This window comes from Mus pahari, chromosome X (assembly GCF_900095145.1).
Source record: "Mus pahari chromosome X, PAHARI_EIJ_v1.1, whole genome shotgun sequence".
In the NCBI taxonomy this organism is placed as follows: domain Eukaryota; kingdom Metazoa; phylum Chordata; class Mammalia; order Rodentia; family Muridae; genus Mus; species Mus pahari.
Window position 1 is genome coordinate 63972802 of NC_034613.1, and position 27652 is coordinate 64000453.

The 27652-nt window shown below is 37.5% G+C and overlaps 4 protein-coding genes across 7 annotated transcripts in view; 2 read left to right on the plus strand and 2 right to left on the minus strand.

Annotated features, from left to right (window-relative positions):
- Positions 1–2097, plus strand: part of Fundc2 (FUN14 domain containing 2) — a 16047-nt gene extending 13950 nt beyond the window's left edge. The window contains exon 5 of the mRNA XM_021188197.2: positions 1634–2097. Within this exon, the coding sequence (XP_021043856.2) occupies positions 1634–1711 (78 nt within the window). The 3' untranslated portion in view covers positions 1712–2097. The remainder of the gene's footprint in view (positions 1–1633) is intronic.
- Positions 2098–12114: 10017 nt separating this feature from the next.
- On the minus strand, positions 12115–23809 carry Cmc4 (C-X9-C motif containing 4). 2 transcript variants are annotated; one of them, XM_021188216.2, is made up of 4 exons: positions 23760–23809; positions 23243–23434; positions 16733–16800; positions 12115–12490 (listed from the first exon to the last, which is right to left on the minus strand). In XM_021188216.2, exons 3-4 carry the CDS (start codon positions 16788–16790, stop codon positions 12342–12344), a joined length of 207 nt encoding a protein of 68 aa, XP_021043875.1. In that variant the 5' UTR covers positions 16791–16800; positions 23243–23434; positions 23760–23809; the 3' UTR covers positions 12115–12341. The 2 variants fall into 2 exon arrangements, with proteins under 2 accessions (XP_021043875.1, XP_021043874.1); XM_021188215.2 differs by having other exon boundaries at positions 23243–23799.
- On the minus strand, positions 16820–23799 carry Mtcp1 (mature T cell proliferation 1). Its single transcript, XM_021188214.2, has 5 exons — positions 23243–23799; positions 18823–18974; positions 18532–18702; positions 18400–18451; positions 16820–18313 (listed from the first exon to the last, which is right to left on the minus strand). The coding sequence occupies exons 2-4, from the start codon at positions 18925–18927 to the stop codon at positions 18404–18406; spliced, it is 324 nt and encodes a 107-aa protein (XP_021043873.1). The 5' UTR covers positions 18928–18974; positions 23243–23799; the 3' UTR covers positions 16820–18313; positions 18400–18403.
- A 45-nt stretch (positions 23810–23854) lies between the features above and the next one.
- Positions 23855–27652, plus strand: part of Brcc3 (BRCA1/BRCA2-containing complex subunit 3) — a 37248-nt gene continuing 33450 nt past the window's right edge. For 2 of the 3 annotated variants that reach the window (XM_029534073.1, XM_029534072.1), the window contains exons 1-4: positions 23909–24063; positions 24665–24681; positions 25501–25555; positions 26514–26600. In XM_029534073.1, the coding sequence (XP_029389933.1) occupies positions 23941–24063; positions 24665–24681; positions 25501–25555; positions 26514–26600 (282 nt within the window). In that variant the 5' untranslated portion in view covers positions 23909–23940. Of the gene's footprint in view, positions 24064–24664; positions 24682–25500; positions 25556–26513; positions 26601–27652 lie in introns of all 3 variants that reach the window. The other variant, XM_029534074.1, reaches the window with a different exon arrangement.

Sequence of the window (27652 nt, forward strand, 5' to 3'; positions counted from 1 at the left end):
CTTTCCTCCCCAACTTGCTTCTTGGTCATGATGTTGTACAGGAATAGAAACCCTGACTAAGACAGTCTCTATCACAACAACCTGACTTCCTCATATAGAGTGAAAATAGCCATAGATGATATATGTCCTCCACCCACATGAATGTGCACTCATATATACATATTACCCAGATAAACATATGAAAATATAAGTAATTTTTTTAATTTTTCTTTAGTAGACCTCTGTTTGAGGAAATGTTAAGGGCTGCAGTGGAAGTGAAACAAGGAGACATAATGTCCCTAGATTTATTTTGTTTCTGGAATAAAGTATCCTGACCCAAAGCAACTTAAGGGAGGAAAGGGTTGATTCAGCTTACAATTCTAGGTTTCAGGCCATCATTGAGGGGAAGTCAAGGCAGGAAGTTGGACAGCTAATCGCATTAATCCTAAATTGAGAGCAGAGAGAAACAAATGGATCTTTGCTGTCTGCTTTCTGTCCCACACAGCATTACCTCTGACCAAGTGATCAATTCATAGCCAAAGACCATGCGGCAAGAATTACAGAGAATATTCTTTGCTGGTTGGCAGACAGGCTTATGCTCACCTAGCTTTTTTGTACAGTTCATGACCACCTGTCTAGGGAATGGTGCTGCCCACAGTATTGTAGGCCATCCTATAGTAATCATGACAGTCCCTTACAACATGCTCAGGTCAATATGATCTAAGTCAGTGGTTTTCATCCTGCCTAATGCTGCAACCCTTTAATATAATTCCTCATATTGTGGTGACCTCCCAATCATAAAATTATTTTTATTGCTACTTCATAAATGTAATTTTGCTATTGTTATGAACTATAATGCAAATTATCTGTGTTTTCAAATGCTCTTAGGCAACCCAAGAACCACAGGTTGAAAAACACTGATATAGGCAATTTTTCAATTGAGATTCTCTTCTCAGATAATAGTTGGTTGTGTCAAGTTGACAGTTAAAGCTAACTAGGATATCTAGATACAGAGGTAGTGAAGAGACACTGTACTTTGCATAATGGTGCAAGGAGGATGGACTGAGAGTAATGGGAATGTAACAAATGCAAATGGCTTACATAGTTGGAAAGTGCCTAACTTCAAGAACTGATTTGGCCTGGCCTGCGGATATGGCTTAGTGGATAAAGTGATTGCCATGCAAGCCTGAAGACTACAGTTTTGGATTCCTAGCACTCATGTAAATGCCAGGTGGGTGAAGTGGTCTGCTTTCAGTCCCATAGCTATGGCAAGAATCACCAGAGCAAGCTGGCTAGCCCGAATTGTAACCTCTTGGTCCAGTAAGAGATCCTGCCTCAGTATATAATGTAAGTGAACTAGGAAGACACCTATCCATCTTGGCCCTTTATACATATGTGCACATATTCATACATATGTACGTACAACAAATACACACATGTACACACACACCACACAATGCAAAAACAAAAAGAAATGATTAGGTCAGAATGTTGGATATATTATTTCATATTTCACATTTCTCCTGAAGTAGTCAGGAGAATAATAAAATGATAAGATAGCCATACAGAATGCCTATCCATGTATGTACTAAACCTTAGATGAATAGGAAGTTTTGTAGTAAAGTAACTCAGTATCAAATCTTCTGTTTTTCAGGTTGTATCATTTGTAAAGAAGAATGTTCTAGTGACTGGAGGATTTTTTGGAGGCTTTCTGCTTGGCATGGCATCCTAAGAACTTCACTTCATTGCTCTGTTTTTATTGTTGTTGTTTGTTTCTTGCCAGCAGCTTCTACACTCCAACATAGGACAATCGGCACTCCTCTTCCTCATCTTCTCCTGTGCCTTCCTCCCTGTTGTAGCAAATCTGAATGGCTTTAATAGGTTTCTCCTAGTCCAAGGTTAATACAGACCTTCTCAATCTTGACAAGTTGGAAGAGACAGTAGATGTTAACTCTTCCAGTACCCTCCTTACTTGGTTGGTGTGTAGCTTAACAAGAATGTTCCTTTTCCCCTATGTAAGATCCTTTTCCAAACTTAATTTGGAAAAGCAGCATGTAGTTACCTTAGTAAAAGTTACATGAAAAGGAACCAAATACATTTGCCTTTAGGCATGAAAAATTTTGGTATCTTGGTGTATGCTTTCTTTTTAAATTGGTTTTAGGCTATAGAAAGAGAGTTATTTATACTTGCTATAATTATCTTGNCAAAATGGCAGTGAAATACCAACACTAAAAATATTAAATATTAAATCAACTTCTGCTAACAATGCATGAAATAATGTAAGTATTATATACTGTAGGTGGGTCTTTATGGAAACCAGCTGTAAGAACTTCATGAAATACAACATTTAAGCAAGAATTTTAAATTTATTTCTTTTACATATGAGTGCTCTATCTGCATGTACACCTCTGTGCCAGATCCCATTACAGATGGTTGTAAACCACCATATGATTGCTGGGAATTGGACTTAGGACCTCTGAAGAACAACCAGTGCTTTTAACTGCTGAGCATCTCTCCAGTCCCTTAAGCAAAAATTTTAAAGANATGTTCCAGGCATTCAGAAGTAAGAATATCATATGTGTAATAAATTATTTTCATCAAATGCAATCTCCATCAGAATTATTGTTTAAAATAAAAATCTATGTATACTTTACATTATTCCATAATAGCTCAACTATTACCATGAGCTCAACTCCAACTACAAAATCATCTTCCAGAAGTCGTCTTCTATCATCTTCATTATACCCACAGGGCTTACTACTTAATAGATTTCAAATATTTTTGAATATATTAATTGTAAAGAAAGCTTCCCGTTAAAGGTTAGATTTACCTCAGATGAATTCTTAGATAATAGATGATCGTTTGTGCAATAATGTATTTTTAAGGTCATACATTAAATAAAATTACTTTTTTGACATACCTTAGCAATGACATACTTTTGAAAATCGAAACTACCAGTGGATTTGCAAAACTAATTAGGATTCACCTATTTGCATTTCCTCACTACGTTTGATTTTATTTGAGCCAATGTAAGTTATTCTACTTGCAATACATATTAGTCATCTTTCCTTACATGGTAGTATAACCTGCCTTGGAACATATTTTTCTCAAAAATTTGAAGATGATTTTTCACTATTTATTGTGGAAACATAAGAGAGTACAGTGATTTCCCCAAGTATCCATTGCTTGCCTATAGCAATCATGTAATTGTATTTTTTATCAATTATTATAATATACCTGCCATTTTATTGTTTACAATATNTATTCAATACTAAAAATCTAAGTATTTTTTTGTTTTAAAACTTTAAAAAATCATACCTTTTTATTACAGAAAAATTAATAATGGTTCTTTAATATCAAAAACATGCAGTATTTAAAATCCTCTTTGTANGTACAATATATTTATTGATAACTGTGTGCCATCATCTGTTTTATAGTTCTCTGTATTCTTGGGTTTGTGCCATTTATGGTGATTCTTGCTGTAGCCATGTTGTTCTCCCTGTGTCTTAACAGTATCATTGGCATGGTGAGNGCAAAAGCTACTGCAATGCCCCTTTGGGTGTGTGGTGAGGAGTGGTCATCTAGTATCTCTCTAGTGGGTTAGCAGCTGACTTCTGATCCATCTGCTTTCTTCCTGATTATTAGGGGTTACAACTAATAGGCTAGTGGATTGGAGTTCCTTCAAAAGGTTATAATAGGTAATGGTCTAGACTCAGATTCTACCCNGGTCTGAAATAAAAATCTATAATTCTATCCTGAAGTTTGGTCAGACTCCACTTGTGTTTGTGTAGAGGTAGTGCAGAGGGTTATTAGTCACAATTAGCACACTTCAAGTTCCAGTTTAGGTCAGTGGTTAGTGAAATAGCCTCAAGCAGTTTGGGAAACCTCTATTGAGGGCTCATTGAGTCAGCNTCTTTGCTTTATCTTAAATGGGAGATTACTGGGGATGTAGCTCAGTGATAAAGCATTTGCCTAGTGTTTGGGTTCAATCACCAACATTATGAGAACAGACTAGCCAAGCAGGCTTGAGTTTAAATNGGAGATTACATTTTCTGAAAAAAGCAGGTAGCTGTCTTTCCATGCACAACCTAAATGTTACCAGGGTGAGGCAGNTACACTATTGAATACATTTGGTTTTGATTAGTGTTAATGTTTCCAGTGAAAATGACTCCCAGCCGGGCGTGGTGTCGCATGCCTTTAATCCCAGCACTTGGGAGGCAGAGGCAGGCGGATTTCTGAGTTCGAAGCCAGCCTGGTCCACAAAGTGAGCTCCAGGACAGCCAGGGCTACACAGAGAAACCCTGTCTCGAAAAACCAAAAAAAAACAAACAAAAAAAATGACTCCCATAGTCTCATAGGGAGTGGCACTAATAGGAGGTGTGACCTTGTTGAAAGAAGGTGTACCTTATTGGAGGAAGTGTGTCACTGGGAGTGGGATTGAGGTTTCAGAAGATCAAGCAAGGCCTACTGGTTCATTCTCTTCCTGTTGCCTACTGATCCAGATGTAAAGCTCAGCTCCTTTCTCTAACACTATGTCTGCCTGTAACACTATGTCTGCCTGCCTAGAAGCTGCCATGCTTCCCACCATAAGGATAATGGACTAAACCTCTGAACTGTAAGCCAACCCCAATTAAATGTTTTCCTTTATAAGAGTTGCTGTGGTCATAGTGTTTCTTCACAGAAATAGAAACCCAAAATAAGACAATTAGCAAGACCTGTTTGGCAGGGCACATTTTTTTTTTCAAATACCCAGAATACAGTAAAATGATAGCCCCTTTACCAGAGGTGATAGAGTTGAATTTCCTTGATGTAAGATACTGAAAAGCTTGGTGTTTAAAAATGTGTTGGTATTTTTACTTCCCCTTGCTGGCAGAAATGCAGTAACATTACTTCTATCACTACTCTATAGCTCCTGGTTCACTTCTGGTACCCCTGAAGGGCACTATGGCTCTGCCCTTCATCCTTACCACTCTGGACAACCCTTTGACCAAATGCACCTCCCATAAGGGATAGGGTAAAATGAGGATGCTGCTACAGAGTTGCAATCCTTATGATATTCTCCATTAGACAGAAGGCCAAGGGGTAGAGTCGGAGGCAGTCTCTTTTCTGGCATGCCTGTGTGGGCTTAATGGATAGATTACAACATTTCCACTCTATGCAAGGCTCTATAATACCATTTTTGATCAGAAACCCAGGGGATATAGGCCCACACATTGTTTGTGATCATTCTTATAACATGCTAACAAGACTCCTTCAAATGACCCCTTGTTTGCCATGACCCCTCACCACTCTAGACATTGGTAAGCAGTTTTGAGGTTTTTGACTCCCCTGTATGGCCCATCATTTGGGCCAGAGCTCTTGCTGCTGGAACTGGGAAATTAATGTCTCATAGATTGTGACAGACTAGAAAAAATTCAAATGGATTCAGCAAAGAAAGAGCTATGTAATTCTAGTTACTGTAGTTTTAAGGTGTGGGTTGTGGTTTTTGAAGGTAGAAGTCTGTAGTTAATAAGAATATTCTCATTTTTTTTTTTATATTTGTCAGAAAAAAATGTACAGAACTAAGGGTTAAGCTCTTTTTTTAAACCTGTACTTTTTAGTTTGGGAAAATATCATAAATCCCTGAAACATTGATATACAAATGAATTTGACATTTTTTTCAATACAGTGTTTCATCTGACAGGGAAGTTTTTGTCCATACATCCTAGCAAGGAAATGAACCTGCTTCCTAAATTAGTAGTTTTCTTTTCATCATGAGAACTTGACTTTGTGAAATAAAGCCTTTATTTAAAATATGCTCTTTGGTCAGTTAATCAGATTACTGTAAACTGTTGGAGAAAACTTTTAGTTCTGGACCTGATTTCCCAGAATCTATGCAGTGTTGCTTAGACCCTGTCCTGCTTTTATTCTTCTTAGGAGCTGGAGAATTTCAAGAAACGCCAGCCTGCCTGCCTTCTTTTCCTTTGTCCTTTCTTCTTCCTACTCCTTTCTGTTCCCAGTACCTCTTTTCACATTTTTGATGTATCAAAACTATCTCCTTTTTCCAATAATAAAATGTTAAGAAATTATGTGATTACTAAGAGCATAAGTTCTGATCCTTGCTTACACAAGGGAATCACCTGTGTAATCACCTGTTGGATGTGTGGCTCTTATCCTAATGGTTTTGACTACACTGGTCCAAGATGTCATTGTGTCATGCCGAGGTTTCACAAACCTCAGATTTTCTTGATCAGTGAAGACAGATCCACTGAAGAGTTGGAAGTAGGTGCTAAGAAAATTGCAATTCTGTTAACAAGTGAATACTTTTTTTTTTCTTTTTTTCAAGACAGGGTTTCTCTGTATCGTCCTGGCTGTCCTGGAACTCACTTTGTAGACCAGGCTGGCCTCGAACTCAGAAATCCACCTGTCTCTGCCTCCCAAGTGCTGGGGTTAAAGGCACGCGCCACCACTGCCCAGCGTGAATACTTTTTAAATTGTATTTTAAAATTAACCTGAAATGATTTCTGGATACTGAACACAAGTGTAATATCACAATTTACTAAGTTACATTGTCAAGAAGAAAGGCATACTATGACAAAATAGAGAAGTGGGGATTTTTGCCATCAGTATATGCTGAAACCCTGCTGCCCAAATGTCACCCACTATTATTGAAGAGTACTTCCCAGTGTTACTGTGTCAAAAAACCAGGAGCTAAAACTGAGATAATGCAGGGCAAAATTTTTATTTTTAAAATAAAATTGTGCCTAGCTTATAGTCCCCCTTAGTAGGTCAATGGGGTGGCATTTACCCTGTAGCAGAGGAATTCTTATATAAGTTCTTCATGCCTTTTGTAAATAAACAAAGCTTAACAGAAGCAGAACTTTTGCCATTAGTATTTAGCATAAACATTTTATTACAAGTTTTAAATGCCAGTGTAGTCAGCCAGTTTCAGAAAGCCTCATTTTTCAAGTCAAGTTGACCTGGTTCTCAGAAGGACTTTGTATTCTATTGGCTTAAAAATGAAACAAAACAAAACAAAAAACATAAATATAAGTGCAATTACCAAGACTTTGGAAACAAGTCTGGAACTGACTTGGGAGAATGGAGGGCCTGTTATTATTTAACCCATATTAAACTCAATGGTAAGGTAGAAATGGGGGAGTCAGCTTCTAACAGTAGCTAAGGTCTGTCAATCACTAACTGATTAACAGCATCAATAGCTGCTTGGAAGTGTTTGTGTTTTCAATATGAGGGATGAGATCATAGTTGTCACAAGAGTTCTTCCCCAGAGACTGAGTTTCAGTGTTAGTCTTGGTCAGTGTTATATAAAAAGTACTTCGGTGGCTATTTAATTTTTATGTATGCCATAATAGCTAAAGAGAATAGTTTAAAGAAAGGAACAACTACTTGGAAGCTTTTGAAGTTCAAATTAAGGTAGTAATTTTTTTTTTTTTTTGGTTTTTCAAGACAAGGTTTCTCTGTATAGCCCTGGCTGTCCTGCAACTCACTCTGTAGACCAGGCTGGCCTCAAACTCAGAAATCCACCTGCCTCTGCCTCCGGAGTGCTGGGAATAAAGGCATGTGCCACCACACCCGGCTTAAGGTAGTATTCTTTTTTTTTTTTTTTTAAGATTTATTTATTTATTTATTATATGTAAATACACTGTAGCTGTCTTCAGACACTCCAGAAGAGGGCGTCAGGTCTTGTTAAGGATGGTTGTGAGCCACCATGTGGTTGCTGGGATTTGAACTCCGGACCTTCCGAAGAGCAGTCGGGTGCTCTTACCCACTGAGCCATCTCACCAGCCCCTAAGGCAGTATTCTTAAAGAGACAAACCCTTACAATGTTTTAAAACTTGATTAAGTAAAAAAAAAAAAACAACTGCTTTTAACTGTAATTTAGACTCATAGATGATATAAATATAATTGTAATGTGCTTTATTAAAATGGTTTTACTAAGAGTTGGATTGAGGAGGGTGTGCGGAGGGGGGCTTTGGCAGAATTCACCAGGATATACCATTATGGGAAAGTTCCATCATGTGCACCATGATGAGATACTAGGATTTAATCTCCCTGGTATGTAGACAGATAGGAAGAGCGACCATAGCTAAGTAATAAAGATGGAACATTTTCAAGATAGTTGATTTTCTCCTCACACTCCTGACTTGAGACAAAAGCCTGGTAGCTCAAAACAAGCTTTTTGTCTTTCATCAGCAGGGGTCCTGCTGGTGGACCAGCTCAACAAGTTCAAGGCATGGTCAGAATATGTTATATACAACAGTTGTGGGGCAATCAATCAGCCATCCTTTATTTCTTCAAACTGACCAACCCTAAATTAGGGGAGGAAAACTTCAGAGATTTAAAAATCCCCAGCCTTCAAGAAGAGACTAGATTTTTGTCTTCCTGGGGCTCCACTCTGCATTGCAGAGGGTCTTTTTCTGTGTGTCTCCTGAATGTGTATATCTCCTTACCCACAATAAATGCCTTTCTTCACCTGTTGATTCTACCTGAGCTTTCCCTGGTGCCACCTGTTGCCCTCAAGCTTTTTCTTGCCATTCAATCCTTTAACTGCCAGATTAAGACCTCTAGACTATGTCAATGGTATATGCACATGCCTATACTCAAATCACACATATATACACTAAAAGTTAAAAGAAAAAAAGAAAATATTTGGTATCAAAAAATGGTATTTGGATATCAAGGAACTGCCAGAATTTTCTCATGTTCTTACAAACACATTTTTATCCTTTTTTTTTTTTTGAGATAGTGTCACAACATAGTCTAGACTACTCTAGAGTAGCTGAGGATAACCTTGAACTCCTGATTCTCCTGACTTCACCTGAGTGCCTGGTTTATGAAGTGCTGGGGATCAAACCTATGGCCTTGTTCACATTAACCAAGTACTCTACCAACTGAGCTACATCCCTAGTCCCAAAAGGCATCTTACTTTGGGGGAGGAGGGTTGGTGAAGGACAATAGTAGTACTAGTAACTATTTGAGGAAAGCAAATGGATATAAAATAGCTGTCTGCTATTAACAGGTTTCCTTTAATAGTTTTGCTTTGATATCATCTGGATCTACTATAGATTTTGGTTATAAGGAAATAAAAGATAAACCAATTAAAATTCTTATTTCTATTGATGCCTGCCTGACTACTGTACAACAGTTTCCTCTGAGATTGAAATTGTTGGGATTCGGACGAACATCTGAGGTGCATATTTTACATACCAAAGCAGACCTGGCCTCCAGGTTCTCCCAGCATTGATTGTCCAGTTCCTACCTGTTGCAGGACATGAGTGGCATATCCTGCCCTCTGCCCTGAACTTTCCAGCTGAAGGGCTGGACTTCCCCTCCCATAGAAGCTCTATATAATCCAGACAGCCTGGTCTCTCCCTCTTTCTGCATTTTCTTTCTCACTACTTACACCCTTTCTCTTTCCTCTCCCCTTTGTCTCCCTCCCCATAGTGACTTCCTTGGTGTTTCTTTGGGATCAGTGGACCCACCTGGGAGTGACTTCCCAATAAACCTGCCTGTATTTACTTTGGCTCAAATTGGCTCATTTCACCAGCAGAGAAAATAAGCTTATCAGAAATGCTCCATCTTGCAAGCTCCTTAAGCAGAAAAGTAAACAACTCAAAATAGCTTCAGGAAATCCCTGAAATCAACCAGATTCACTAGGCTTCTCCCCCCCACACCCCCTTCAAATAAGCAATACAGCTGCAAAGAAGAAACCAGCTGGGCTACCTGGGAGAGATTTAGACCAAGTAAGTCACTTGAGATACTCTCCAACCTGTTGAACTGGCTGCAGACTATTCAATATGCTCCAAATTCCCATCTTTTGTGATCTGTCACCTGTGCTAGGGTGGACTTTGGTGATGAATCTATCTTTGAATCATTTCTGCTCATGTAAGTAACCCCAATAAACTCACTGGCTCAACAAGTTGGGACTTTGGTGTCATGGCTCCCTATCTGGGGTTAGTAGATATGTGTGTATCATCTCCCCATGAAAAGTTTTGTCGAAAAACACTGAGTAGAAGGTCAGTCCAAGATGGATTCACTGAAGATACCAAGGATAGATGACCTGGGTGGGACCTAGCCCCTTCAGGGAAATAGAAACTGAATGTTCTACATGTTTCAGAGATCATCTGACCCTTATCTCAGCCGAGCAGCTTGACCACAACATCCTGTTTTTCTAAATGTCCCCTTTGCCAGCATCCTGCTATCATTATGACCAGAAGTACCCCCATAAATTTTTTTTTTTTTGCTTACAGCTATTTTGATGCTCTCCTACCCAACTAAAACCACCATACAAAACCTCAAACTCTGCTTTTCGTGGGCCTTCTCTCCCTTTATTTGGAGACAGCCCAGAAGAACAGGCCTTGAATAAAAACTTTTGGCCTCAGTGCAGTTCTAGCAATTTCTTTCATTAGGCCTCATAGTGTCTTCCAGTGAAAATTGCTTCTTCTATTCCTTCATGATAAATTAGGGATGGCTGAACATGAGCTTGAAATCCCACCAATACCTGGTCTTGCTCCAAGCTCATTTGAAATCCCACCAATCCCAATGCTGGAAATCTCCACCCTATAAAATTCTGCCCTCCCTCAAAAAAAAAACCTATAGAAACCCTGCCTTCCATTCAGTTCTTTGCTGCTTTTCTCCAAGGCAGAGGCCATCACCCTTGTGTCTTTCCCTATGTATCTCATGTGAGATTTGTTATATGGTTTGACTTTGTGGAAAGGATACATTTCCCTTCAGAGTTGTAACACTTACATTGGGGTCACCATTCTCTCAGAGCTGCAATGCTTACAGTAACACACCAATGAAAATTAAACTTGCCCTTGGCCTGTCCCTGAACATGAGACTTGGGAATCCCTGCCCCCACGACTTAGCATTAACAGCCAAGCAATACTTTTAACAGCATTGTATTTTCCACTAGCTCACTGCATATTCTCCAAAGACCCCATAAAACCCTGCCCCTCTCCCAAGCCTACTGTTGTCTGTTCCCAGTCAGAGACAACCGCCACTCTCTGTGTCTCTTGCCAATAAATCTCTTGTGTGGTTTGTTGCATGGTATAATTTTGTGTTATTTCTTGGCTCCTGACTGCCAAGATACCCTTGCATTGGAAAAAAATTTTACTGTATGCCTTTCCTATCACTGAGTATCTGTGGCTAGGCAACAGAAGAAAAACATGTTCCTACTGGTATCTAGAAGAAAATGGAATTATTGGTATTGAGTTAGGTTAAAGGAAACTTTGAAGTAATGTAGCATGTAATCTATGAAGGGTATTATGATTCTAATGCTAGAGGGCCTCATGTGACTTAGGTTTTATCACTGGCACTACTAGTCTTGTTAAATAGCTAGTTATGTATTAGCAGGCCTGAAAATTATTGAGGATGGCTCCTGTCATAATCCGCAGTTTATAAAACCAGGAACTGAAGGACTTTGTTTACCAATCCAAAGAACAGGATCTGAATACCTTTGCCCTTGGATAGATGACATTCTGAACTATTAGGAAGATCATAAGATTTACTATCAAGCTAGGGACTTTCTGGTAAAGAACAAAACTATAACTTTGTTCCCTGTCTCTTTTGAGTTAATCCAAATGGGCCTATCAATTACCTGGATAGGAAAACCCCCCTGGGAAAGTTGCCTGTTCTGGAAAGTTTAGAAAATAGTATACAACCAGGGCTGGAGAGATGTCTCAGGGGTTAAAAGCACTGGTTACTTTTCCAGAGGACCTCAGTTCAATTCTCAGCACCCACACAGTGGCTCACAACTGTCTGCAACTCCACTTCCAGGGACTCCAACACACATGGTATACAACCACACATGTAGGCAGAACACCTATTGATATAAAATAAAAATAAAGGTTAAAATATGTTGAAAGAAAAAGAAAATAGTATGCAATATATATCAATAGATATGTCAGCATAATGGTCACTCTGGCAATTGCCCACTTACTCTTCAGAGTATTATTCTATAATAATCTGTTTTCTGCACTATGCTCTGTGTATCTCATTCCTATTCAACAGAGATCCAAGATTTGGTGAGGAAGGTCAACATACAGATAACATTCTGAACTCAGTGGTTAAAGACAAATTCATTAACATCTGTATCTAATAGTCTCTTAAAATTCATTTAGTAACAAACCAAAATTTTAATGTAATACAGGTTTATTTTAGCAGCTCCCTTTTCCATTAAACATATTTATTCTCTATATTAGGGTGATATTTTGGTCTATTTTGCATAGATAATATATTTGCTAACTCTTACAATTGACTTTTTAAATTTGCTGTTTGCTGCTACCTGGATTGAAGGAGGGACAGTAAGTAAAACATGCTTGAGGGAAACATGAAGCAGAATTTAACATCTCAGTACAACTTTACTTGGATCCAGACTTCATTGCCAAGTTCTCTTCCTCTTCTTTCTCAAATCCTGAGCAGACCAGAGATCTTCCTTTGGGATATCGAGCACAACACTTACGAAGTTCTTGGATGACAGCCTGACACTTCGATTCCAAATAGTTGTTGGCTGAAAAACAGGCAACTCTTAGTAATGATCTCAGAGAACTAAGAAGGTACAAGGTAATTAAGTATTTTCCAACCTTTTTCACTTAGCACTTTGAAGAAAGATATACCCAGCTTTATTGCATTCTTTCTGATTTAGAAATCTGTCAACAGGTCAAGAGGTAAAAGAGGAACTCATTCATGATTATCTAAAAGTCTAACAGGAAGAAAATCAAAATTTATGAGTGGTTGAAAGCTATTTTAACATATTATTTATTTATTTATTTGATTTTTTTCGAGACAGCCCTGGCTGTCTTAAAACTCACTCTGTAGACCAGACTGGCCTCAAACTCAGAAATCTGTCTGCCTCTGCCTCCCAAGTGCTGGGATTAAAGGCATGCGCCACCACTGCCTGGCTATAATTTCTTTTTTTTTTTCTTTTTTTTTTTAAAGATTTATTTATTTATTTATTATATGTAAGTACACTGTAGCTGTCTTCAGACACTCCAGAAGAGGGTATCAGATCTTGTTACGGATGGTTATGAGCCACCATGTGGTTGCTGGGATTTGAACTCCGGACCTTCGGAAGAGCAGTTGGGTGCTCTTACCCACTGAGCCATCTCACCAGCTCATAATTTCTTTTTTTAATCAAGTGTCTTTGGCAATAGTTTTTGATATTAGTGACACGTACCTTTTTGTAATTTGATGAATTAGAAAAATGCATACAACCGAAATATTTATAGTTTCATAGCAAACTGCATTTTGATATCAAATTTAATGTCTCCCCTTTAAAATAAAATTGGGAACTAACAATACTTCTTTTTAGGTTTTAAAAGGGTTATAAAACGAAAGGTAAGGTGACCATTGTGTGTAATTTAGGCTGAGAATGCCAAGACTAACACATATGAAATGCTTAGTTCTTGTATCTCCCGACACCCAACTCAGAATTCAGTGATCAGTTGGCTTCCATGTTCATTTTCTGAGGCACTGGGGATACAATATGTGGCTAGGACATTTGTCAGTCTCCAAACTACACAGACTGAAGGCCTTGGGTATGTGAATACTTGCTTGGCTACATATAAACATGGGTTAGTGTTGGCTCGGGCTGGCTACATATACCAAAAGCTTTTAGAATGGGGAACAACATAACCTTAAGCTAGCTAGCCAGCCTGATCTATGTTGAAGAAAGTTCCACAGGCTGATGAATATGCATTACGCTGCTATTAGGCCGTATATTTTGTAGAAGTCTGTTAAATCTATTTGATTTAAAGTGCATTTTAACTCATGGTTTATAAGTGCCCATATTAAAAATAAATCAGACCTCATATAAATACCCACGAATGTATCTCAAGATTTTAGAAGAAACAAAAGTAAGTCAAACTCAAAACTAATATTTAGAAAGAAAATAAAAATCAAGTAAAAAAATTAATGGAGAACACAAAAATACAGAGTCAATAGAACAGTTGACTTTTTAAAAAGATAAACAAAATTGACAAACTAGTCAAAAGAAAGAAGACTCAAATTAATAAAATTAAAATCCAAGCCCAGTGCTACAGAGTATATTTTAAAATACTCATGGGGCTATCAAGTAGGAGGATCTCAAGTTCATGGCCTGCCTAGGCTACAGAATGAATTCAAGTCTACACAGGATAATTTAGTGAAACTCTGCCTCAAAATTTAAAAAGCAACAAAAGACATGAGAGTAGAGCTCATTTAGTAGTGTTTGCACAAGGTCCCAGGTTCAATTTCCAGTACAACAGCAACAACAACAACAACAACAACAATTTACAGCAGAAACAACAAAATAATTAGTGAATATTTTGAAAAATGGTATGTCAATAAATTGAAAAGTTTAAGAAAAATAGACAAATTTCTGTATATATATATTCCAAAATATGAAAACTCTAAATAGCAAGCAATGAGACTGAAAATATTATTTCAAAAAGAAAAAAAAGACCTCCATCAAAGAAAACCATAGAACCTGACAAAATTTTGGTAGCAGGGATTGGATTAAGGGCTTTGCACATACTAGACAGATGCTCAACAACCATTGTTTAAAAAAAACAAAAAACAAACAAACAAACAAACAAAAAACTAACACCAATGGCCCTCAGACTAGATCAGAAAATACAAGGGGAAAGGATAGAGCCAGAGAGATGGGTCAGTAGTTAAGAGCATTGGCTGCTATTCTAGCAGACCTAGGTTTGCTTCCCAGCACCCATATGGTGGCTCACAACTGTCTGTAGCTCCAATACCCTCTTCTGGACTCTATGGACACCAAGCACACATGTAATGCATAGGTATATATATGCAGGTAAAACATCCATATATAAAAAAAAATAAAATAAAGGGAAAGAATTTTTCCAAATTCATTTTACAAAACCACTATCCTGAATGAACATACATGCAGATAGCCTATGTTAACTACTTTAAAACTTAATTCAGTAACATACTGAGAAGAAATGGTTTTGTTTCAAGGATGTGAATATGGTTCAACATGCAGAAATCAGTAAGTATAACAAGGAAAGTTAAAACAACTATATTAACATCTCAATAGATATAAAGGCTTTTAGTAAAATTCAATATATTTTCATGTAAAATAACCCTGAAGAAACTAGGTATAATGGGTTGTGTCTTCACAGAATAAATGCTATATATAAAATAAAGCTATAGTCAATAACATACAGAATAGGGGGAAATTGAAAGCAACCTTTTCCTCTAGAAAGGGTTTCCATTACCTCTACCTTTGTTTAATATAGTACTTGAAATGCTAGGCAGAGAAATCAGCAAGAGAAAGAAATAAAATGAATACAAACAGGAAAGCAGGAAGTAAAATTACTCTGTTTATGAATAAGATTCTATACTTAGGGGATGCCGAGATGGTTCAGTGGGAAAGAGCACTGATTGCTCTTCCGAAAGTCCTGAGTTCAAATCTCAGTAACTACATGGTTGCTCACAACCATCTGTAATGGGATCTGTGGCCCTCTTCTTGTGTGTCTGAACACAGCAACAGTGGGCTTAATAATAATAATAATAATAATAATAATAATAATAATAATAATAATAATAATAATGATGATGCTATACTTAGAAAAGCCTAAGGCACCACTGAAAGCATTAGAACTGATAAAGTCGGCATAGAAGCAGGATACAAAATTAACATATAACATTCTATATTCTAATAAACTCATTAAAGAAATAAATGAGAAAAATAATAGCCTCAAAAAATAAAATGCCTATGAATATTCCTAACTAAGGTAGAAAAAAAAGACTTTTCAATGAAAATTGTGAAACTCTGAAAAAGAAATTGAAGGCATTAGGAAATGGAAAGAAGACCTTCTATGCACATAGATCTGGAGAATACTGATAAAAATGACAATACTGCTTAAAATTCATATAGAAAACCTCAAATAGCTAAAGCAGCATTGAGCATAATTAATGGAATATAAAAAAGGGCCCAGAAGTAAATCATGCAGCTACAGCCACCTGAGTTTTGATACAAATGCCCTCAACTTTTTGTTGTAGGTGTGGCTGGAGATCAAACTGAGAATTAGTCCTTCACTGCCCAAATCCTAGTCCCTGAGGTCTAGTATTAAAACCTGTTTTTGTGGTATGTATGTATGTATGTATTTGAGTTTTTGAGATAGGCTGTCACTTTGTAGCCTGGACTGGCCTTGAACTTATTTCCCTGCTTCTGTTTCACTCTTTCTGTTTGTGTATACATGCAGTGTCCAGGATGGAAACTAAGGCCTAGTATATTCTGAGTAAGTGCTCTATCCCTGAGCCATATCCTCAACTCCAAACCAAGTCTTTTTATTGAAGTATTTTCCTTAGCTCAGTAATTCTTAACTATGGTTGTGCATTAAAATTACCTGGTTAGCTTTGTAAATTGATTCCTGCTCAGACTCTATCTTCAGGAAATCTGCTTTACATTTGTGCTAAACATGTTTTGAAAGTTCTCCAGGTAATTCTAATGTACAATTGGACTCAAGAACCCATAGCTTAAATGAGATTAGTTTGTGTATGGTGCTGAGGACCTTGGGGTTTTTGCACATATGAGGCAAGTGCACTCTACCACTTAAGACAGCCTCCTAGTCTCTATGTCACATCACTTTTAATCTAAACATGTCATGATACAATGGAGAAAATATTTATGAATTAATTTTAGAAGTGTTACATTTAAAGTTAATGAACGTTGCTGATAGTTTCTTATAGTTAGGTGACAGGTAAAGTTGAAAAATATTTTTTAAAAACATCTATATACTACCTTGTAAACATTTTTGTATTTCACAGGCTTGTTTCTGGCATGGATCCTTTTGTGGCATATCCAGAAAACTAAAACAAAAAAAATTATAGTTTTTCTTTTTTAGTTTTAGTCATAAAGACTTTGTAGCCTATCTACATGGAATTTTCTTGGGGCAAGTAGAACGACCTTAACAATAGCTTGAAAAATAAATGTGCTAAAAATACTCTTTCTTCATTGATAGGATGAATCAACTATATTTTTATATCACTATCTCATTAATATGGAAGATATAGATTTTCATGAAAAAAATTCAGTCTAGTCATCTTGAATATTGTAAACCAATGTTGGAATGACACCACAGTTTTAAATGTCAGGCTCAATGCCGGGCTCTATGATTCACAAAAAAATCCCTGTGGTAAATGATTAAACTCCTTGAATGATTTTTTTTCTTTTACTATTCATGCCAATGAGAATTATACGTACCTCAAAGAACTGATGGAAAAACTAAACATAATAAAATATATAAAGTGCACAGAACAGTAACTGGAAAGCAATAAGAACTCAATACATGGTGGCTATTATACCCAAGTGCTTTTTGTTTAAGGCAGAGTCTTATTATGTTTCTTAGGCTGGCATCAAACTCCTGGGGCCAAGTGTTCTTCCTGCCTTAGTCTTCCAAATAGCTGGAATTATAGGCATACATCATTGGTCTAGGCCCAAGACTTATTTTAAAAAGCAAAAGCTTACTTCAATGTACATAAACTGTCATATTTTAATCCAGAAAATTCTTCACAAGTAGTATAAACACTTTCCCAGGAATTAGCAATGTTAGTTACTATTACCTCTTGAGAAAGGTGCCAATTAAAGTTAACATTATCTTTTGAGCTCATATGGATGCCAAATATGTAAAATATTGTAATTAAAGAAATAATTTAGATTCACAAAATTTTGATCAGAAACTTGTAAAAACAATTCAAAGAAATAGTTTCAGAAAGAAGAAAGGCAAAGGAGCCTTTGCAGCTAATTTCATCAGTACAAATCTTTTTCTCCCAGAACTCCTTAAGTTCTCAGTAGATCCAAATTAGGTCAGTACTGGGATGGGAAACACTAAAACAAAACCTCACATATTTACAGGATGGAATAAGAAAAAGCAGGTGAATTTGCTGCAGGGGAAATAAGCGACAAATACACGTTGATGCTGCAAAAGCTGCTCTCTTCTCTCTAAATCAGTACCAAGTCCTTGGTGATGAGGGCATCTGTTCTGTAGCACGCTGATTTTTGTGGAATTCACCAGATCCTAGGTTCAGCCGATGAAGTCCATTAAAGGTTCTATAGCAATTCCCAAAGGAGTCAATTTAAAGTTACATATCCTGACTAAATGCTTTTATTGGCTTGATTTCTGCCCTGTGTAATCCTTTCTCTGTAGTGTCACTGGCAATGTTCTTCATGACCCTTCCTAAATATCTCTGTTCCTGAGCGGTTTTTCAAACTAATCCTCCCCCTAACCCCCAGGCCTAAGGGTGGAAGCACGGCAGTGGTGAATGAAGTGATTGCCATGTAATGAATAGAACAGAGGAGCGTATCTTCCTAGAAATCCAGCACCTGAAAAAAAAAATCATTCAAATCACTACAACTGAATAGAGTGTAAACAAAGAAGGGAAAGGAGGAGGAAAAATAGAAATACATACCAGGTTAATCATCAGGCAAAAGTTTAAGGAGTAGTTCCTGTACTCCCCTGACCTGTCAGAAAAAGGAAATTATATAAAGTACTCTGTTATAAGAACCCCAGCACAGGTAAAATGATTGAGTAACATGTGTACCATTAAATGATGCTGAATCTGCCACAAGCGAGAGTTGTTATCCATGTAGCGCTCCTCTGGGTAGAGTTGCCACATGAGAGGTAGTTGGGAGGTAAGAAGGTGACTTGGCTTAGTTGCGTCACCTAAAGGAACCTGAACTTGCTGGACTCGAGCCTTTAGGAAACTTGTCTCCTAATAGGAATGATCAAAAATAAAACCAAAAACATCAGAATATTCAGACTAGATAGAAGACAGGTTACTTGAAAGCAAAATTAAAAATAAAATAAAATAAAATAAAATAAAAGCAGTTACCTCTTCCACCACAGCTACCCATGTACGCTGATATTCGTCGCGGTAGATTCCTTCTTGGTGAACCCAGAGATGATCGGGTGGAGCCCCCGCATCCTCTCTTGCCATTCTGGGCTTTGAGTTCCAATTCTAGCCCTGCTTTTCTCCACCTAAGCCTGCAGCATCCGCGCACAGGACACAGGTGTGACTTTTGAGGTTTGGATGAACTCACTAGTGAGCAAGGTGACCTGGGACTAGCAACCACCAACCAGAACCAAACCTCATACATTTGTACAACCTAAACATATCAAATGGCATCTTAAGCTTTTTGAAAATAAAACTGAAGTGACACTTAAGCAAAGCCTAGGTAATGTTAACTTTCTATGGCAAAACACTCAAGAATTCTCTAAGTAAGTTCTGTGGGGAGATAAGACCTGCAGGAGCCTGGCCACTTCTCTCTCTCTCTCTCTCTCTCTCTCTCTCTCTCTCTCTCTCTCTCTCTCTCTCTCTCTCNCCCTCCCTCCCTCCCTCCCTCTCCTCTCTCTTGTATTTACAAAACAGTATTCAAAGGTAGTGTGCTAGCATTACAAAATGCAAAGAAGTGTACCTAAAGATACAATTTTAGTTTCCAAATTAAAAGGTCAAAAATATCTCTCTGTGCTTACAATTCTCAGAGTTTTGAGTGGCAAGGAAACTCTCCATAATAGTCCTCTGTCCAGTTTTGGATCTCATAACTTCACATGCATTTTTCATTAATAGAATCTTGTAGAAACCAGTCATAGTATCATGATGCAGATTCACTGTATTTCTACCTTTACAGAGCACACAGTCATCAGTGGGTATCTGTCCCATGATAGAGACCCTCCCATTCCCAATAAGTAACTTTCAGTGGGAAAGGAAATGAAGCATAGTTTGGGAGATAGTTAGAACCTATCAAAATGATAGTGTTCAGACCAAACCAGATGTCAATCATGATGTGGAATGAAAAGAAGGCAGAAATAAAGGAATTAAACTAAACCTAGTCCTTTTATTTTTTAGGGATGCCATCCTGAATTTGATTTTTCTTTAATACTGTTTTTCTGCCTGTGCCCTAAAAGGTAAGTGGAATAAAAATTGTTGTCTCAAAATGGGTATGTTGGTGCATGCCTGTAATCCCAGCATGACAGAGGCTGAGCAAGGTTCAGCCCAGTCTGGGATACATAGAAAGTTCTGCTAATCTCTAGGTTAAGGAGATAAGGAGATAAGGAGGCCTTGTCTCCAAAAAAAAAGGAAACAGAAACAAAGAAAGAAACAAAGAAAGAAAGAGAAAAAATAAAGAAAAAAAGAGAAAAAAGAAAGAAAGAAAAGAAAAAGAAAGAAAAGAATATAGTGACTAATAAATAGGTATCATAGTTATCCATTTATTCCCTGAGTGATTATGACTTTGAACCTCTCACATATTCCCCCTTTCACCTGGATGTATTCTCATTTCCAACTTATTTATGAAAGAAACCTTTTTCTATAACCAAACCTCCTTTCTATATGGCAATATCACCTCTTCTGTACAGTCAATAGTTATGAGTTATATTGAATTTTTTCCATTCATTTGCTACAGTTTATGCAACCAATTCTAGCAATATCATTATTGCCACTGTATTCAACCCCAAATTTCTTTCAAATACCAGGGCTGTCTCAAGCTGCATACTTTTGTTGTTCCATGAGTCTCTAGTTATACACTTTGCAATTTTTTTCATTCATCAAATACAAATGTTCTGCCTTTCTTCTAGAGCTTTAGAAAGATCACCCCAGCAAATTCTAATATAAAAATAAAATGAGTGCACACACATATACACAAACACACACACACATACACACACACGCACACACACAGGGAACATTTTGAAAGGAGAATCCAACTGTCAAAGGCTTCAAGACCATTTCAACTTCATAGATATAGATAGGTCCTAGCAACAACCAACATGTTGACATTTAAATTTCTTTTGAATCAAAACAAAACTTTATTGGTCATACTGACATTGAAAGGAAATAATTCCAGTGGAAGAGAAGGCAGATAGCATATAATATTCTAAATTACTATAAAGCACTACAAAATGTTCTTAGAAGAAAGGCATTATAGTGTGCTGCTATAACCTCCAAAGGATAGCAGGTTGAGCACTGACAATATGAGCCTGGGAACAACACTCAGCACATTAACCTGGATTTATGTGTCCTATCATTAAGAGGGCAAATTGGTCCAGAGGCAATTCCAGTGATCAAGGGTCTAATAAACCACCACATAACTACGAAACCGTCGACACCCTCAGCAGAGAAATGCAAACGCTAGGCAAAAGTCATTCAGATCAAAGTCTATAAAAATCACATGTTGGATGAATGAAACATCATTTCTATAAATGTGATTCTTAGGACATTTTCTCAACATTTTCCTTGGTCAAATAATTTTGGGAATACTGGATATTATAAAAGCGCATTAGCATAGTAAAAACTCCAACCAACTTATACTGTACAGAGATTTTATATAGTTTTAACATTTCCCAAATTTATTTGACTAGAGAACATCTTTTGGCATATGGTATTTGTTCACAAATTTCAGGATTCCAACTAAGGAATATCTTAATCTCAGGATGAATTTAGTTACAAGGTACAATACAATACATGGAATATAACCTACGCAATTTAACTTAAAATACTACCAGTTTCAAATACAAATATACCCCCAAAATGTTAGTATTAACTTTACGGCTATCACAACCACTAAAAGAGATTTCCTCCATAAAAGTTGCCTTCATTCCAAAAGCCATGTTGACTTAGACAAATTATTTTTAGATACTTTGTAAATTAGGTTCTAAATGAATGATGGAATGTAGAAGAGTTTTCTTTGGTTGTAATTTAAATAGAACCATCATTTTTCCTTTACAGAAAGGATGATTTTATATATTTTTCTTTAAGAATATGATTTGCTTTAATTTTGAAGTGTTTAAGTTTTTTAAATAGCATTAATAAGTTGAATGCCCTAATTATTTGAAGTTATTTAATAATGTCATTCAATTATAACTTCAGTTTGCAAAGAATACAGGCCCAGGTATCAGCTTGCCTGATGAATGAATCCCACTTGTGACACTGAGAAGCTTTATGACCATCAGACAACCTAATTTTTCTCTACTTCACTTTCTCTGAAGTGTAAAATTATGAACACATTGATTGTAATGATACTTATTAAACACTTTTCATATGTTTTAACATATTTTAGGTATATTAACCCATTTGATCTTCACAGTCTTCAAGGGATGCTATGAGTTGGGATTAGTATTATTCCCACTTAAAGGTGATGAATGTCAGGCACACAGAAGTTAGGTAACTAGTCTACTAGTTCACACAGCTAGAGGTTGCAGAGCCTGATTCCAGTTGAGGCAGTTTATAGACACTATATATGTAAATTCTTAGTAGAGTCTTTAGCTTATAATAAGCTTGCTATAAATATTAACCATTATTTCCCTCTCCAGACAAATGTTTGGAGCTCTGATAGGTAGCATGAACACTCTAGAATATGAGACTGACTAAAATCAACAAACAAAAGTATTTTTCTTCTTGAAGGTGGCTAAACAAATTGAAGAATTAAAAATATCCCTTAAGCAAATATAATAAGATGAGCAGTCTGTGCTGCCCCATCAAAGCAGGACATGTTAGCTATGAACAGTAACTGAAAATAACATATGATATAAAGCTGAAACTTAGAGAGAAAATATAGATAGGTCCAATTACACCCCTGAAATTTCTCCAATCTTTATCATTATAAAATTTTAATCATGGAAAGATGTAGACTAAGCATTAGGCAAAAACAGAGGTTGTTAGCATATATATTGTACCACAGTGCTCTGGACTTTGGACAGTATTTGTAGGAAGACTTAGGTTGGAACTGACTTGGGAGAAAAGAGCAAAGCATCAACATCTCTTCAAGTAACACCTTGAATACGTTCCCTTTCCAGTACTGCCATATCTGTCTGGCTTCAGAACTACAAAAGGATTTTTAAAAAAAAAACAAACAAATTCAAACAAAAGCATATGAGATGTGGAGGCTGCATGGCATATATTTTGCATTCATTTATAATCATTACTAAACCCCTTGTGTAATTGGTAAAGTTGTAAATTTTAAGGAAGATTTGTATATTTTCCCCTCAGTTCATTGGCATATTTTAAAATTAAATTAGTTTTATATATAAGTTAACCATGTCTGATACCAAAGAAATGATCAGAGGAAATCTGTAATTTTCTAGAATTAGTTCCTTGATGTGATACATTCAAACTTGACCAATAAAGTCCCTCCATCCTTCTCTTTCCAGTATCAGACAAATATATATCTAAAAGCTTTTGTAAAAAATAGCAGCAAGCAAACTGGAGTTACTTTTTCAGCTACAGTAAAACACTGTTTCTGTCAAAGGCTACTCACATGAATAAAATGTTTCTTGGACTAATTATTCCGCCTCCAGCACAGCTAGGCTAAAACTTGCAGGTCCCCCACCCCGGGACACTCAAGCAGGGTTCAAGATGTGAGCCTAGGACGAACCAAGGGGCATTCCGAGCCGAGGTCACTAGAACTGAAGGTGCAGGCCAGCAGCCGGAAGTGGTCCAAGGGCTGTGACTTGGAAACAAAACAAAATAAAATAAAACCTTAACTGTTTTAGGACCGACTTTCAAAAGAGGCCCTTTATTCGCAGCGATGTCGCCTCAAAGAGCTGTCCGTGACGCATGTAGGCCGCGCCGGGCTCTCATCAGCGGGCGGGCAAAATGGGCGCCAGCACTATGAAGGCGTCTGCCCTGGCGGCCTGGAGCTACTCACGGCCTACGTCCGCCCCGGCGGGGGAACACTGCCTCCCTGCTGCCCAGCTAGCTGCCCAGCCTGCTGCGTTAGACCTCCTTCGCCAGCCACCACCCAACGTCCCAATGCTTTGCTAGCCGAGACCAACCCGCTCTTCTCCTAGGTGCTGCTAGGCGGGCACCGCCTCTGAGCCACAGGCTCCTCCCCTGTGGAACCCCCGCTGTTCGTCCAGGGCTGGGCGGAGCGTCAAGCGCAGGGCGGGTGGCTGCGTCTGAGCACCCGGTTGGACAAGCCGCTGTGCACCCTTGGCGGACGTGAGTGGAAAGAAGATGGCGGTGCAGGTAGTGCAAGCTGTCCAGGCGGTTCATCTTGAGTCTGACGCTTTCCTAGTTTGTCTCAACCATGCTCTGAGCACAGAAAAGGAGGAGGTGATGGGTCTATGTATAGGGGAGGTAAGTCGGCCACCTTGGCTGAAATCTTGCTGATCAATACCCCGTGGTCCTGGAGGCGGCTAGGAGGCCATAGGGACGTGATTTGGTCCTTAGATTTTTTTTTTTTTTTTTAAATGCTGTCGCAGGGTACTTTTCCTCTGACGCTCTGATCCATGATTATGTTCCTGTAAACCCTCAGCGGTCTGCATGAACTCAGGGGATGGGGGTTATCATACCAGTGATTAAAACTGCAAACCAGGCCAGAAACATTCTGGCATGAGTTAATCGAGGTATTAGAAAACAAGTAGCCCACGGTTACAGCCTTGTGTCTTGCCACCAGTTTTTCCTATGAGAAGTAGAGCTAGCTATCACTAAAGCATTTTTAAAGCTCAGCAAAGAACTCAAACAGAAGGGTTTCATGGACTCCAAAGTCTCTTTTGTGGCTAAATGTTACAGATATTTGAAAGTAGATGAGGAAGTACAGTATAGCTTTAAAGTACTCAGAATGAATTCTCCAGTCTTTCATACTGTTGTGTGTGATATGGCCTAATTTTCATGTAAATCTGCATCCCTATAACTAAATAAATGTGTCATTAATGTTTTCTGCTCTTTCCTACTCTAGTTGAATGATGACATAAGGTAAGACTATATTTGTTTATTTACATATTATAAACTCTAAACTGATTCTTAGTGAAGAATTACAGCAACTTTTAACAGTATTTACATGTTTTAAACAGTATAGAGATGCCTAACTATAATCTGAATTCTACTGTTATCCTAAAGATTCATTTTAACCTTAAATCATAGCATAATCTTTATGTAAAATATATATGCTCCTATGTGGAAAATCTGGCTGAAGAAATCAACATCATAAGTGAATTTGTAAAAGTTCTTAAACATAGAATTTTGTTGGAGATCCAGGAGCCTAACTGATTACTGCATAATAGTTAAATGAATAGAACTTTGTTGACTGGAATAAAGGCAGCTTGTTAAAAATGACTATCAATACACTTGACATTTGGTTCTATTGCATTCCATTTTCTTGCTTTTTGTGTTTTATATCTCTCTTTCCTGAAACACCAGGGATAGGCCACTTACTTTCCTTATGGCAGATAATGCCTACATATTGAGAGGCTTTTCCCTTGTTGAGCCATTACCCATCTAAATTATCAGTGGATTTCTGTCCTGCCCCTGCGAACCCTACAGATCCTAGAGGTACCTAGTAGCTTGAAAGCTTCAGAGATGGTAAAACCTTTGGGTCTCTATTGTTTAAACTGCAAAGCGTAGCTTATTGTTTATCAAACCTCCTCCTTAAAACCTGGAATCTACTCTGTTCCTCTTCCTCCCTCTTCTGTTTCAGCTAAGGTTACATTGCAAAAACTGTTTATGTTATTTTTCCTTGACTCCTTTTTCTACTCTAAACCCTAATTATTCTCTTTTCTAATCTATCTCCAATAGGAGTGACTCCAAATTTACATACACTGGAACTGAAATGCGCACAGTCCCAGAAAAGGTATGTATGATAAATTTCTGCATGATCAAAATTTATGATTGGGGAGAAAGTTCATCAGTGTGTTTGACTTCAGCCAGGATATTAATCCACTTTGTAATTGTGCAGCATAGTTTTTTTTTCCATGCTAAAATCAGATGAAAAATCTCGTTAGAATGGGACCTAGTTAGTTTCTGTGCTTTGTAGGAACCTGATCAACATTATACTCTTGTCTTCTCCTTGCAGTTGCTGTCTGTTTTCAAGCCTAAATCCTAAGACTTTGAAAATTTGGTTCATATATCTTGTTACCTCTTTACCCAATCCTCAATAGTCTATTTATACTTTGCATAGGTAATCTATCCATGGTATTGTGATATGCCACTCTGGCTTTTCTCCTGAGTGTTCACTCCCACCTCAGTTTTCCTGGCATTTTCTAGGCTAATTATATAAAACTAGTTGGATTTTCCTTCAATATATTAGAGCCCAAGGATTCTGTAAAGTGCAGTAAAAGTAATTCTTATCCTTTCTCCAAGCTACTAGGCAAAGCATCTACTTACTTACTATCTTTATTTACTATATACAAATTCCTTCACTATAACCTCTAAGCCTCCTTTCTTCCTATATTAAAGTTTTCTAGAGGAACAGAAGCAATAGAATTGAAATCTCTTTCTTACAAAAGGCAATTTATAGGATTTATTACCCAGTTGGGGCCTGGTTGGTCCAAAATTGCCTGTCTGCTTGCTGGAGAGTGGGATAATTCCATACAGGCTAAATCAAGAAGATGAAAGCCTCAGTTCAAGGAGGATAAATGCTGCAGCTCTACTACAGGCCTGGAAACTCCCAGGAGTTTAGATGGTGTGCACCTTCACTGGATGGCTGAAGGCGATGGGGTCTGGTGGCTGTGGGTGATGGATACAGTGCTACATGCACTAGCTCAGGCAGGTTTGCTCTTCTCTTTCTTTAATTCCATCTGGACTCCCAGACTATTGCATGGAGAATCCACATCCAGGGGGAGAGACTCTCCTGCAAATCAGTCCTCTTTGAAAATGCTGGAACGGGCACACCAACAGTGAGTGTCCCTAATCTTACTCAAGAAACCACTCAACCCAACGAAATTGACAACCTAGATTTACCATAACATTTCTCCTATGTATAAGGCTGTAAATGATATACTTAAGTCACTCTCAGTTTTTAAAAGGAACAAAAGCCTTCGTATTAATTTTATATATCCCTTTGGTCACTACTTTTTTGTAAACCTTTTCCCCTTGATTTTAGCATGTTTGCATGCTAATATTTATAGCTCTTATTAGCAGCTTATAAAAATCCAATCTGACGATCTTTTTATTTGGAGTTTCAGTTATTTTTAGTAGTTACTAATTTATATATGAATTTCAATTGCCATTTTCTTGCTTACTATTTAATCTACCTTTTGTCTTGAATTATTCTTTTTCCCTTTCCTTACCTTTTGTATTATTCAAATATATTTTATTATTCTATTTTGACCCTCCATTTATTAGTTACAATAGTCTTTTATTTTTTAGTGGTTATTCTACATATTTTAATATGTATTCATTTAAGTATAATACAACTATTTTTACTGTTTTTCCAATAATACAACTTTGTAATATCTTAATAAACTTACTCTAAGCTGAAAATAACAGACACCCAAGTGTATAATACACCTAAAGTACCAAACTTCCTAGCACACTATGCATTATCAGTTGTTTATCTTCATGATTGCATGGCTCACTAAGAACAGCTCATATTTTTCAAAAATATATTGGGCTACATGTTTATTACCAGCCCAGGATAAGATTCAAATTTAAAGTACATTTTCTTTTTTTGGGGGGGGGGTGGTTCGAGACAGGGTTACTCTGTATAGCCCTGGCTGTCCTGGAACTCATATTGTAGACCAGGCTGGCCTCAAACTCAGAAATCTGCCTGCCTCTGCCTCCCGAGTGCTGGGGTTAAAGGCGTGCACCACCACACCGGCTTTAAAGTACAATTTCTATCTAATGTATACCACCTCCCCATCAATGTAAAGTTGAAAAATCCTTGGTAAAATAATTATAAGTTGGGGAGTATTCATAATAAAATTTTAGAACATTGGTTATGTTAATT

What these genes read in the sequence shown, in the direction of transcription:
- Cmc4 (XM_021188216.2), bottom strand. Translation starts at nt 16,790, where the DNA reads ATGCCACAAAAGGATCCATGCCAGAAACAAGCCTGTGAAATACAAAAA. An exon ending in AATACAAAAATGTTTACAAG is followed by an intron (nt 12,491 to 16,732) that starts GTAGTATATAGA and finishes CCTGTTTTTCAG; the next exon opens with CCAACAACTATTTGGAATCG.
- Mtcp1 (XM_021188214.2), bottom strand. Translation starts at nt 18,927, where the DNA reads ATGGCAAGAGAGGATGCGGGGGCTCCACCCGATCATCTCTGGGTTCAC. An exon ending in GGGTAGCTGTGGTGGAAGAG is followed by an intron (nt 18,703 to 18,822) that starts GTAACTGCTTTT and finishes CATTCCTATTAG; the next exon opens with GAGACAAGTTTCCTAAAGGC. An exon ending in AGATTCAGCATCATTTAATG is followed by an intron (nt 18,452 to 18,531) that starts GTACACATGTTA and finishes TTTTTCTGACAG; the next exon opens with GTCAGGGGAGTACAGGAACT.